This window comes from Electrophorus electricus, chromosome 11 (genome assembly GCF_041902795.1).
Source record: "Electrophorus electricus isolate QZ-2024a chromosome 11, ASM4190279v1, whole genome shotgun sequence".
Taxonomy (NCBI): Eukaryota; Metazoa; Chordata; class Actinopteri; order Gymnotiformes; family Gymnotidae; genus Electrophorus; species Electrophorus electricus.
The window spans coordinates 6300001-6313848 of record NC_137507.1 but is presented as its reverse complement, the minus strand read 5'-3'; the positions used below and the strand labels follow the sequence as shown (position 1 = coordinate 6313848).

At 44.8% G+C, this 13848-nt stretch overlaps 1 protein-coding gene across 24 annotated transcripts in view; it reads left to right on the top strand.

Annotated features, from left to right (window-relative positions):
- plekha5 (pleckstrin homology domain containing, family A member 5) overlaps positions 1 to 13848 on the top strand; it is a 108819-nt gene that overhangs the window by 25275 nt on the left and 69696 nt on the right. For 2 of the 24 annotated variants that reach the window (XM_081724018.1, XM_081724015.1), the window contains one exon: positions 10188 to 10468. The exons of the other annotated variants lie outside the window; for them this stretch is intronic. In XM_081724018.1, coding sequence (XP_081580144.1) covers positions 10188 to 10191 — 4 coding nt within the window. In that variant the 3' untranslated portion in view covers positions 10192 to 10468. Of the gene's footprint in view, positions 1 to 10187; positions 10469 to 13848 lie in introns of those variants that run through there. 24 annotated transcript variants of the gene reach the window in all.

Here is a 13848-nt window from a genome sequence, read left to right as displayed (position 1 = left end):
GAAATGAAACAGACAAACACTGAGGATGTATGTGTATGTGGTGTGTATGTGTATATATGTATATGTGCATATGTTATATATGTGCATATGGTGTATATGGTGTGTATGTGCATATATGTATGTATGGTGTATATGTGTATATATATATGTACATGTATGTATGTGTCAAACAAAAATTACAATATTCACACCCTCCTCTTTCTGATATAATTATGTGATCTGCAGTGGTTCAGTTTCCTAAAAGACTGAACTGGAAGACTGGACCCCTTTATTCTGACTTGTGTGTCCATGTGATGTATCTGAACACACATTTGTGTGCCACTGCATGTCTGTGACTCATGCACACTGCACAGATCAGGGAGACACTGCAGGTCCCTTTAGGCACTAGATACACAGGACTTAGTAGAACATGCAGGAGAGACCCAGGGGGCACATGAGAGGAGGCAGGGTCCTACTGACCTGCTCAGGGCCCTAATGACCTACGCTGGGCCCTACTGACCTACTCGGGGCCCTAATGACCTACGCTGGGCCCTACTGACCTGCTCAGGGCTCTATTGACCTGATTAGGGCCCCGTTGACCTACGCTGGGCCCTACTGACCTGCTCAGGGCTCTACTGACCTGATTAGGGCCCTATTGACCTACGCTGGGTCCTACTGACCTGCTCAAAGCTCTACTGACCTGCTCAGGGGACTACTGACCTATGCTGGGCCCCAATGATCTGCTCAGGGCCCTACTGACCTGCTCAGGGCCCTAATGACCTACGCTGGGCCCTACTGACCTGCTCAGGGCTCTATTGACCTGATTAGAGCCCCGTTGACCTACGCTGGGCCCTACTGACCTGCTCAGGGCTCTACTGACCTGATTAGGGCCCTATTGACCTACGCTGGGTCCTACTGACCTGCTCAACGCTCTACTGACCTGCTCAGGGGACTACTGACCTATGCTGGGCCCCAATGATCTGCTCAGGGCCCTACTGACCTACGCTGGGCCCTACTGACATATGCTGTGCCCTACTGACCTGCTCAGGTCTCTACTGCCAAAGTGTGGACACCTGGATGGACATTGGGACAGAAATATCATGCACAGAATGGAACATTGAACATGTTTCTCTCCAGAAAATGAAAAAGTACCAGAAAATAGAGTGAGTGCTCTGAGTTCCAGGGCACAGTCTTGTACATTAGGTGTTTGTTTAAGAGGGACAGAGACTCTGTGTGTCCTTGTACGCTCCTGTCTCCTTATAGGTCTGATGAAAAGCTGAGAGAAAATCCTGAAAACACAGCACCCAAACCTGTTGGTCTGGTTGAGCAGAACATTTACAAATGCCCTATTTGTCTGTTTGTTTGTTTGTTTGTTTGTTTAGGGTTTGGGGGAGGAGGTGGGAGTTTGTTCTCGTCTCCACACTCCTCATTCTCTTCAGCCCATTTTTCCATAACGACTCTCCAGGATGTTTTAGGGTCTGTTAGAAAACTCAAACCAGGCTTCTGCTTCTGGAGGTTTTACAGTGGTTCTCTGCTAAAAGCTCTTGGTAATGTAAGGGTTTAATACTGGGGTTTGACACTGGGGTTTTCACACTGGGATTTCACACTAGGGTTTAATGCTGGGGTTTTCACACTGGGGTTTAACACTGTTACATAGTTGTTTTTATTCTTCTTTAGTGATGTAAACTATTCTTTGGTCATCCGCTCTAGTGTGAAACCACAGTGGTCAGACAGAAATATTAAATGATTGTTTTAAGATCAAGAACCTGTGTTCTCATGTTAGTTTAATAGAAGATGTGATTTGTTGACAGTAGATTCTATAAATCTCAATGCTTTCTTTGAAGATAAAGCAGCCTGCACATGCTGTAACTCTGTTTCAGTAACATGTTTTATTCATCAGCTACAAAAAAAACCAAAAACAAAATCTGTTTATCATCTGTGTCATCTGTGTGTGTGTGTTTGTCAAGCCTTAAGGACTCAGTATAAAAGATGAGATATGAATCTAAATATAAACTGGCTGTTCATAACACAGTTAAATGAAGACACAGCTGAGCTTTAAGCATTCTGGCCTTGCTCACGGTCAGTAGTGGTGACCTTGCTTATGGTCCTTTATGCAGCCCTACCTAATCATGTCACTGTCTCTACCCTGAGGGCTATCAATCACAGTCCCCCTGCAGCTACAGAGACCCTAATCCTACCCTAATCCCTACTCGGTTGATATGACAATGTTCAGGTGTTTGGTTGATATCACAGTTGTTAAGGTGTTTGGTGGATATAACAGTGTTAAGGTGTTTGGATTCTACAGATGTACAGTATTAGCATGGTTGGGAATCCTGCTACTGCAGCACTAAAGCGCTGGTACAGTTCAAGGTTCCCCTGCAGTGGTGAGGGCTTAAGTTCAGAGGAACTTGAATGTGTGCACAGTCAAGATGGCTACAGTATTGGATGAACTAGTTACTGTTGAAAACACTTGGAAAAATTGGAAGACAGAAACAGAAGGAGTTAAACTAATGAGGGAATGACGAGACACAAGGGTAGAGACCATTAAGGGAGGATCGAGATGAAACAGACAAAAGCACATGGTGTAGGTGCCATGGGAACTGTAATGTAGAAGGAGGCTGAACTATTTTTATTTCATTACCTCTGTACTCTGAAAACAGCCATCTACGCAACCCATAACCGTCACGGTGGAGTGTACTGGTACTGAGGGCATGGCTCTGTTTCTCCTAGCCTTACCATAATTCCAGCACTGCTGGGTGCTGTTATTGTTACGTTTAATACTGAAATCAGTCAGATGACTAATTAACAAACTCTCCTGGTAGTGCGGAAGGATACTACTCTTAACGAGCTGTGTGCTAACGAGCTGTACTTATTCATTAATATAATGTTAATATAATATAATAACGTAATAAGCTAATAACATTGATACCAAAGCAGCAATAAAATGCTAAACTAATGGTAAAATAATAATAATAATAATAATAATGTAGTAATAATATTGTATTGATGTAATAATAATTGTAAAAGCTGTCATTGTCTATAAATGTTAAATTTCTACTTGTTACTAACCATAAGTTATAATTACCAATAAATGGTAATGGACTCGCTCAACAGAGATAGACGTTTATTAACATATTAACATAAGATACAGACGTGTACACACACAACATGACAAAGCCTGGTGCCCACCCAACACAAGGCGGGCTAGGAGCTGCCAACAAGGGAGGTCTCTCAGTTCATGAGGGGGAAAGGCAGAGTCCCTGCCTCTCCCAGGGCAGTCCGATACGCTCTGTAACACAGTGTGTTGATGCGCCTGTACACACACAAAAAAGGCGCAAGTACATACAAATAGATGTGCCCGTAGACACACACAAAAGGCGCTTCAACACAGCGCCTGCTGGAAGCGCAGGCACTGGAGACGTGTCCTCGACCCCGCTGGACACGCAGAGGGACACGTCCGCCCCGGCTCCAAACGTGCTACTCCTCATTACGGTCCTCCTTTTGCTGACCGCAAAGTCCACCTTCTGGGCTTTGGGTCGGACCCACCCAGTACTCCTGGTGTGTCCAAGGAAGAGAGAGAGCTTTATCATCGCTAGCCAGGGACCTAGCCAGATCCACCAAACCGTCTTCGCTGCAGTCCCCGTGGAGCCCCTCGGCTCTCCTTGGTCCCCCCCCAAGATATTGGAGTGGCCGCAAACACCGATCGCGGTCCTCTCCCCAATATCCAGGGATCCAGGCAGCAGCCTGGGATGTCCTCAAGCACATCCTTGTAGGAGGTCCGTTTCCTGTCCAGTGAGTAGGTATCCTGTTGTGGTCAGTCATTCTGTAATGGCCCGAGTGCCACAGGGCATGGAACAGGACGCACAGACTCGCTCGATGGAGACAAACGTTTATTAACATAAGATACAGACACCGGCACTCACGTATACCATAAACTGTGAAAACAAACATACGAACAGGAACAACATGAACACAAACATGATCAATGACTTATAATAAAGCACACACTAACAAGGGTTTAAATACATACAAACGAGACAAGACTAAACCGGTGCAGGTGTGTGCTTAACAACTTAGGCATGGTTACAAACGAGACACGATCGAAGAACTCCCACCTCACGCGGTGGGCCATACCACATGACCAGTGGAAGGGGAGCGTTCATTATTGAATAATGAATTAGTAACAGTGATTCAGTCAGTTAGTGAACTGAGATACTTCCATAGTCAAGTCCATTATGTGTCCAGCAGAAATGCCATCCCAGTGCTGACTCTCAGACCTGTTATGGTTTGCGTGTGGCATGTATGATGTGGTTATTTCATTTATATGTGCTGTTTTCACTCGTCTACCATTAGTCTGCTATGCTATGCTTCACCTGTTGTCTAAGATTCGATTAAGGCAGGTGAGTGAGGGTTCTTAGACTCCGCAGAGGTTGTCGAGCAGGGAACACACAGATCTGTAGTGACACACTGGCTTTGCTGTGGCTGGACCAGGAGTGTGTTTGTGCCCATAACTTATCCATGCTGAGCCAGACTGCTAATTAGACTGCTAGTTAGGTTCCTTGTTCTCTGTGTGCCGTATGCAGGTGTGGACTAGGTGTGGAGTAGCTCAGTGAAGCACAGGCAAGGTCTATACACTAAAGACTCATGTAACAGTGAGCAGTAAGGAGGCGGACGCATGTGCGAAGAAGAGCGAGCTTTATTATGGGCAAATCCAAAATCAGTCATTGTAGCAGTCCAGGGTCATAGAGTCAACACGGAGAGTACGTGGATACATGAGCAAAACAAAAATGCACGAAGGCAAATGGGAATCAGGCTATAACAAAGACTAGGGAAAACTTGGGGCTAAGAAACACAAAGTCTAGGATACATGGAGCACAAACTTACAGGTATAGATACTGGCTTTCAAAAACATTCACTAAATACATAAATGCACAGATTCAAATAAATATGCAATGAACAGCCAAGACCAAGGCCACAAGGCAGGTTTAAATACATGAACTAAACGAGGGACAGGTGTGGACAGTCAAACAAGGGGCGGAGAAAACAAAATTATGGCATGGAACTGAAATACACAAGACAGGGAAAACACGGAACGCGGAAGATGGGAGGGTATAATCGTGACAACTCACATGCTCATTTAAACACCATCACACTAAAGACTCACAAGCACATTTAAATATCTTCACATGAAAGGCTTCAGTTTTTAATGTGAACCAGAGAGGGAGAGAGGGGGAGATTTTGCATGTAGAAGAGTCTCGTTGCAGTGATTCCTGTCCTTAAATACCCAGTCAAATGTAATTGTTAGGGTTAGTGTAGTGTGTAGTGTTAGGGTTAGTGTAGTGTGTACATTTACATTTAAATTTAGGCATTTAGCAGACGCTCTTATCCAGAGTGACTTACAAAAGTGCTTTGCCATTTACTCATAGAATATATCCTAGTACAGTAGAGTAGGTTACAGTCCAATATACCGATGAACTAGAATACTGTAGAATACAGGGATGAATGCTGATACCTAAAAGTACAAACTACATGAAGTCTATCTTAAAGAATGATAAGTGCTATACACAATAAGTGCTGGAATTTGTTAAACAACATAAACAATACCCTACAATAAGTAATAATTTAGTCAATATGGGAGCAGTGTCAGTTGTTCTTTAAATATTCTGCAAATAGGTGGGTCTTCAGTCTGCAAGGGACTCTGCTGTCTGGACAGCAAGTGGGAGTTAATTCCACCATCTTGGAGCTAGGATAGACAATAGTCTTGATGCTTGTCTTCCATGAGACCTGAAGCATAGTACTTCAAGCCAAGCCATACTTGAGGTTCAAAATACTATTTGGGCTTTGGCCATTGACCTTCTGTATGAAGCAGCTGGTCCATTTTTGGCTTTGTAGGCAAGCATCAAGGTTTTAAATCTGATGCATGCTGGACTTGAACCCAAGTCAGCTAGGTGATGACACAGACAGCCTACTGGGTGAGCAACCACACTTTAGTGATGGTGGGTCCGTGTGCAGAACAGTTAGATCTTGGATCAGGTAAAACAAAAGGAAAAAACTAACCACCACGCCAAGTGTGGAAAAGGGGAGAACAAAGGACGCTAACCCCGGGGAATGGCAACCCCGATGCACTGGGAAAACCAAACTAAAACTTCCCAAACAAAACCAGAAAACGGGGAGGAGCTAAGGGAAGCCTCGGGAGAGAGACAGACTTGAGAGGGAGGGGACGTGTTAAAACACGAACACCCTCACAGGGAAGAAATGAGGTGTAGCACGAGGGCTTGCAGACCTCAATACCTGAAGTTACCGGCTAGCAGCTTGGCTCAAAACTTTAGCAAAGACCCAGCACTGAATGACAGGGTCACTGGGCTTATAGAAACTCTAGCCCAGCTTTTGGGTGTTACACCTGATTAGTGGTGTGGTTGACTCGAGGCCTCCCTCTGGTGGCCGGAGGGGGCCTCGGCCTGGTGCCAACCCTTACACGTGCAGCTACTGGGAGCCTAATAAAGGGAACTCAGCAGTGGATTAACATGTGTAAACTTTGGAAGTTTGAAGACCAGTCATGCTGCTGCATTCTGGATAAGTTGTAGAGGTTTGATGGCTCTTAAAGGAAGACCAGCAAGTAGTGAGTTGCAGTAGTCTAGTTTTGAGACCGCAAGAGATTGCACGAGCACCTGGGTAGCTTCCTGCGAGAGAAAGGGCTGAATCCTTTGTATATTACAAAGGAGGAATCTGCAAGACCGGGTTAGATTATAAACATGAGTTGAGAACGACAACTGGTTGTCCAAAGTTATGCCCAGGCTACGGGCAGCTTCAGATGGTGATATCAGGGAGTTCTCAAAGGAAACTGTGAGGTCATGGTAAGGGTTGGGAGCACCTGGGATGAACGGAAGCTCTGTTTTACTGAGGTTGAGCTTCAAGTGGTGGGCTGTCATCCATGACGCGATGTCAGTCAAGCATGCTGAGATACGTCTGGAGACCTGTGTGTCAGAGGGTGGAAAAAAAAGAAATAATTGAGTGTCATCAGCATAGCAGTGGTAGGAGAAACCATGAGAAGATATTACATCACCAAGAGAAGGAGTATACAAAGAGAAGAGAAGGGGGCCCAATACTGAGCCTTGTGGAACACCAGTGGAGAGTCTACATGGTTTGGATGTGGATCCTCTCTATGTCACCTGATAGAACCATCCCTCCAGATAGGACTGAAACCATCTCCAAGTAGAGCCAATCACACTAAGCCTGTAGAGAACAGAGAGAAGAATGTTGTGGTTCACTGTGTCAAAGGCTGCTGAAAGGTCTAGAAGAATTAAAGCAGATGACAGTTTGGCAGCTTTAGCAGCATGAGGTTTTTCCGTCACTGCTTTGAGGGCCGTTTCTGTAGAATGTGCAGGTTTGTAGCCAGACTGATTGGGAGCATGCAGCTGGTTCTGGGTGAGGAAAAGAGATAATTGATTATAAACTACTCGTTCGAGTGCTTTTGAGAGGAAAGAGAGAAGTGATACCGGTCTGTAGTTGGTAACGTTGGAGCTGTCAAATGTGGCCTTTTGAGGATTGGTACCACCCTGGCGGTTTTGAATGCAGTAGGCATGTATCCAGAAGATAAGGAGTTGTTGATATAGGGTTAGGCTTAGTGTTAGGGTTAGTGTAGGGTTAAGGTTAGTGTAATGTGCAGTTTTAGGGTTAATGTAGTTAATCTAGTGCTAGGGTTACTGTAGTGCCTGGTGTTAGGGTTAGCGTAGTGTGTAGGGTTAGTGTTGTATGTAGGGTTAGGCTTAGTGTAGTGTCTAGTTTTAGGGTTAGTGTAATGTCTGGTGTTAGGGTTAGTGCAGTGTGTTGTGTTAGGGTTAGTGTGGTGTCTAGTGTTAGGGTTAGTGTAATGTCTAGTGTTAGGGTTAGTGTAGTTTGTAGTGTTATGGTTAGTGTAGTGACTAGTTTTAGGGTTAGTGAAATATCTATTGTTAGGGTTAGTGTAGTGATAGTGTAGTGTGTAGTGTTAGGGTCTAGTGTGTAGGGTTAGTGAAGTGTAATGTGAATTCTGAGCCTGCTTTGCTTTCTGCTGCCCACACATGGTCCCTTTTATAGCATTTGCATTGAAATTGAATAGCATAACATTTACAGAATGTTCCCACTCCGTTAGACTCTGTGGTAGAGTTAGAGGTGTCTTAGAGAGGGTATCAGTAGTACAGGCTTGTTAATGATATGTTGTTGTTTCCAAGAGAGATTGAGGGTTTTCTTTACACCTCAAATGGGGGAAAAACATTTTATTATAGCTAATAATACCAAGTGGAAAAGGCGCCATTATGTCTTGTTTTAGTTGAGCTGATTTCACAGATGCATGAAACTGCCTCTCATGAGCAGTGTGGTCTATGTGTCCTGTGGCATCCAGCAGATCCATCTGAGGACTTTCATGCACTCAAACATTTTCACATTGCGTTTGCACATTTGCACATCATTTCTCTTGCGCTAAGCCATTTAGGGGTTGAATACTGTTGAATACCACCATTTCACTGCGTGTTGTACTGTGTATGACTATGTATGTGACAAATAAACCAAACTTGAACTGTGGTCTAGTCCCTGTGGCACTGTGTCTCTGTCACTGGACCAGAACTTGTAAATGACTGGTAAAAGGCTCTATTTAGATGTAATTGTTCTAGCATTTAGTACCCGTTCACTGCATTGGAATTTTAATAAGACTGTGTGTGTGTGTGTGTGTGTGTGCGTGCGCGTCCGTGTGCGCGTCCGTGTGTGTGTGTGCGTGCGCGTGCGTGTGTGCGCGTCCGTGTGCGTGTGTGCGCGCGCGCGTGTCTGTGTGTGTGTGTGTGCGTGCGTGTGTGCGTGCGCATCCGTGTGTGTGTATGTCTGCTGAGTTTAAAGCTCTCGTTATCATAGAAGTTAGTTTGGCTACTGTGTTGAGAGAGGGAGACAACAAGTGAGAAAGAGAGAGCAAGAGAGGGACAGAGAGAGAAGGAGGAAGATGGGGTGATCAGCAGAGAAGAAGGGAGAGAGTCAGATGCAAGGCGAGTGTATTTGTATAGCACTTTTCATACATAGGGGAATACAAAGTGCTTCAGATAAGAGATAAGAAGAATAAAACAACAGAGAGCGAGAGAACATGAGCCAGAGTGGGTAATATAATCATCTGCATGACTGAATATCATGACAGTTGTGCTGGTCTATAACCTGTGTGTACTAATGGATATCTCCAGTTATTTTGCCCATGCCAGAACTGACATCATGATATAAGAGTGGGCCATGTTTCACTGGTGTGGTGGCACCTGGGATCCAGCAGGGGGAGCTAGTTCTTTATTTTTCATGTTTTAGCCAATGAAGCCTGCGGTCACCCCTGTTACTGATGGCACTGCGGTCACCCCTGTTACTGATGGCACTGCGGTCTTGATCGTGATTCCTATAGTGTCATCTCATGCATGTCTTCCTCATTCGTGACGTCTGGTACTCCAGTATGGGTATCAGAACCGATTTGGACATCCAAACTCCAATGTTTGCATTATTTTCCTAATCAGTCTCAAAGTCTTGAAGGAATAACTCTAATCCTGGTATTTTTCCAGAGATGCCAGAGCTAGAGATTAAGTTGAAAAACAGTGGAATATTAATTTAACTGTCTTGATTGGTAAATTATCCTAATGTTTGGGCGAAATGAAAATCACTACTGAGATGTGGTTCTAGCCAACATAGAGCTAAACTATCTGATGTACAATTAAACTTTCTAACATACAGCTAAACTGGATTATTAAATAACTGTGATGACCTGAATACTCTGCCAATTCATATTTTATTTTATTTTATTTTGTCTTCATAATAACTGGAATCTAATCCCACTCTTACTTTTACTGTGCATTTACAGGAAAATCTATTTAAAATGTGTATATGTGAATATGTGTGTAAACAGGCACTGCAGCAATAACAAGGTCAGCTGCTTTCTGATAATGAAGCGAATAGCAAATTTAGCAGTGAATATTACTATTGATCATGATATTCAACGCTAACTAGTATACCTTTTTGCTGATACCCAGTGAGTTTATCTATTAACATTAGGGTTATTCTTAAAAGTTAAGGGTTATTCTTAAAACTTAAAATTCCTAAAAAATTCATATTCATAAAACATATGCATAAAAAGTAAAAAAAAAAAAAATAATAACCTTTCTCCTCTCTTTGTCTTTTGCATGTGCTGTGTGATTACGTGTTCATCTGAACAGGTAAGCCCCTTGTCCAGTCTCCTGTTCCATGTAGTCTTCTGTTATTTCATTTTCAATCTTACTGACATTTGTTAAACTCATTAAATGTGATCCCGGTTGTGTGGTTAGAGCACCAACCGTAGACTGAACAGGTAAGGTAGGTACCAGCGTCTAGAGAGATGGATGGTAAAATCCTTGCATGTTTAACTGGGTTTTTGCAATCTAGTAAATGTTGAATGTGGACTAACAAAAGCATTTAATGTGTGTTAAACATGGCCACCTGTATATTGTATGAATCTGAAGTCCTGTGTTTGTTGTGCTAGCTGGGTAGGTGGCTAGCTGGGTAGGTGGGTGGGTAGGTGGCTAGCTTGGTAGGTGGGTGGGCAGGTGGCTAGCTGGGTATGTTGGTAGGTGGCTAGCTGGGTAGGTGGGTGGGTAGGTGGCTAGCTGGGTAGGTGGGTGGGTAGGTGGCTAGCTTGGTAGGTGGGTGGGCAGGTGGCTAGCTGGGTATGTTGGTAGGTGGCTAGCTGGGTAGGTCGGTGGGCAGGTGGGTAGGTGGCTAGCTGGGTATGTTGGTAGGTGGCTAGCTGGGTAGGTGGGTGGGTAGGTGGCTAGCTGGGTATGTTGGTAGGTGGCTAGCTGGGTAGGTCGGTGGGCAGGTGGGTAGGTGGCTAGCTGGGTAGGTCGGTGGGTAGGTGGCTAGCTGGGTAGGTGGGTGGGTAGGTGGCTAGCTGGGTAGGTGGGTGGGTAGGTGGCTAGCTGGGTATGTTGGTAGGTGGCTAGCTGGGTAGGTCGGTGGGCAGGTGGGTAGGTGGCTAGCTGGGTAGGTGGGTAGGTGGGTAAGTTGCTGTGACTTTAAAGAGCAGTTTGTGTCATGTGCAGATATGTGCTTTGTACATGAGTAATCACACTGAGCTTGTTAGTAGTCTGGTGGACTGACAGTTGGACGGTCCTGTCTGGGCTGAGACCAGATCTACGAGGACCTATGAAGTAAGAGGTTTTATGTCTGACAGACTGGTGTGGAGACTGAGTGTCCTGAGAGGGTTCTGTGAGAAGCTCAGAAAGGTTGATTGATGGCAATACAGTGGCGTAGTTGGGGCTTCTGTGGTATGTGTGTGGTGATCAGCTCTGCGCATCTTGCACTGTACATCACTGGAGCTGCTCTCTGCTGTCCAAGCAGGGTGTGTCAGCCTTATGTCATGTTATGACCCTTGTCATACTAGCTGCCCTCTGTGAACAGTGTGTTGTTGGGTGTGTGTGTCTGTGTGTGGGTGTGTGTTTGTATTAGAGATTGTAACCATGACAACCAGGCAGTGACAGTGTAGAAGATGGCATTGGCTAGCAGCCTCTCTTTCACTCTCCTCTCTCTCTCTCTCTCTCTCTCTCAATTTCATTCAGTGGTAGTGTAATGGCATGATGCATACAGTACACATTCGTCCAGTTTTTCTCTAAGTGTGTGGAACAGGTATAACAACAATAACACATTGGTCATTTGGTTGAGCACAAGCCAATTGAAGTGCACCCTGCATTCTCACTGCATCCTCACTGCATCCTCACTGCATCCTCACTGCAGCTGAATTGTACTAGGGTTGACTGCGAAGTGGGCGGTGACCACCTCAGCCTGACTATTGAGTGTGAGTACTTGATTACTGCACTTCCTGTCCACACATACTGCATCACGGGGTTAATTATACTGGGATTCCATTCAAAGCAGATTAATCCTGGTAATGCTGACGTGCCTTCAGGAGTTCAGCAGTGTTCTTCTGACTCCAGGCCACATTTCCATCAGCTGAGGTACAGATATGACCTTGATTTGATGGACCCTTTGCCTGGAACTCACGATTCTTCTGGCTGTTTCTATCGCCACTCTTTTTGATCTTTTGTCTACTCCCGAAAAATGGAAAGATGTATCAATCCTTCCCTTACTCCCAGGACAACGAATAAAAGAAGAAATCTGAGTGTGTTCTCGTATTTAGAACTCTGTGTGTTCTTCCTCGTATTCTTCGTCAGGCTTCCTCTGGTCCTTGTGTTGTTATTTCTGTACCATCTGTCTCTGACCCACTTAGTTCTTCAGGGTACTGTCATGGCCCCCAGCGCTCTTGAAAGCCAGGGGCCACCCAGTGGAGCAGGGTGGGTCACCACACACACACGCACGCACGCACGCGCACACACACACACACACACACAGAGTTCTGTTTTGTGAAGGTGGGATGTGGTTTGTGATGGTTTTTACTGGACTGATGGTCATTATGCCAATAACTGTGTTGTGTGCTGTCACTGTGTGTCTCTCTGTGCTGTCACTATGTCTCTCTGTGCTGTCACTGTGTGTCTCTCTGTGCTGTCATTGTATGTCTCTCTTTGCTGTCACTGTATGTCTATGCTGTCACTGTGTCTCTGTGCTGTCACTCTGTGTCTCTGTGCTGTCACTCTGTGTCTCTGTGATGTCACTGTGTGTCTCTGTGCTGTCACTCTGTGTCTCTGTGATGTCACTGTCACTATGTGTCTCTTTGTGTGCTGTCACTGCATCTTTGTGCGGTCACTTTGCGCCTTTCTGTGTGCTGTCAAATTGTGTCTCTGTGTGGTCACTGTGCGTCTATGTGTTCTGTCAATGTGCTTGTCAATAAGGATGAAACTGGTGGGTTGTCATGAGCTGATAGGTATGTTTGTCCACACACACACACACACACACACACACACACACTGAGCTAGAAGGAGCTACACCTCCATATTTTCAGTCTCAATGCTTCTGATCCAAACCGAATTTAGAATCAGTGTTTTCTCTCTGTCTGAGCTTGGGTATATGTGTGTGTTTGATGTTTCCAGCGTCTTTAGTGTTGGGTGTATGTGTGTGTTTGGTCTTTAGTGTTGGGTGTGTATGAGTGTTTGATGTTTCCAGCATGGTCTTTAGTGTTGGGTATATATGTGTGCTTGATGTTTCCAGCATGGACTTTAGTGTTTGGGTGTATGTGTTTGTTTGATGTTTAGTGTTGGGTGAATGTGTGTGTTTGGTCTTTAGTGTTGAGTGTATGTGTGCGTTTGATGTTTAGTCTTGGGTGTGTGTGGGTGTTTGCTCTTTAGTGTTGGGTGTGTGTGTGTGTGTTTGATGTTTCCAGCTTGATCTTTAGGGTCTTTTGTGTTCCTTTTCAACCCTTTGATGTTGTTGTTAATGAACTGAAAGCCTTTGTTTACATTTCCTTCAATGCTGTCTGACTATCTGAGCCATATCGAGTGACTACCATAGGTGAACACGCCTCATCCAGCTTTTCTGAAGAGACTTGCATGATGCTCTTTCCATTTTACAAATGTTCTACCACTGGGTTTAAACATTTCTCTAAACACATACAGGGGAAAATCCTTTTTATTTACACTTGGAAGAGCAAAGCAGGAGTTTGTAGACATTCATGTGGAAAGTGCCACTACTTGAGCAGTGGGGATATGCCAGGATTACAGAAGTGTGTGGAAACCCATTACTTCACTGCTGGCCTCTTTGCTGCTTTAGACGGGTCGAAGCAAGCTTGCATAAGGTATCCACACAGTACAGGCACGACAGTCAAGACTGTATTTGGACATACACACACAGCGAGTGATGGCTTGCACCAGTTATTTAGGTTCTCTAATAACTGATGTGAGACCTAAGAATTCTGGATTACTTTAAAGTAGGTCAACCTAAACTAGGTTACCC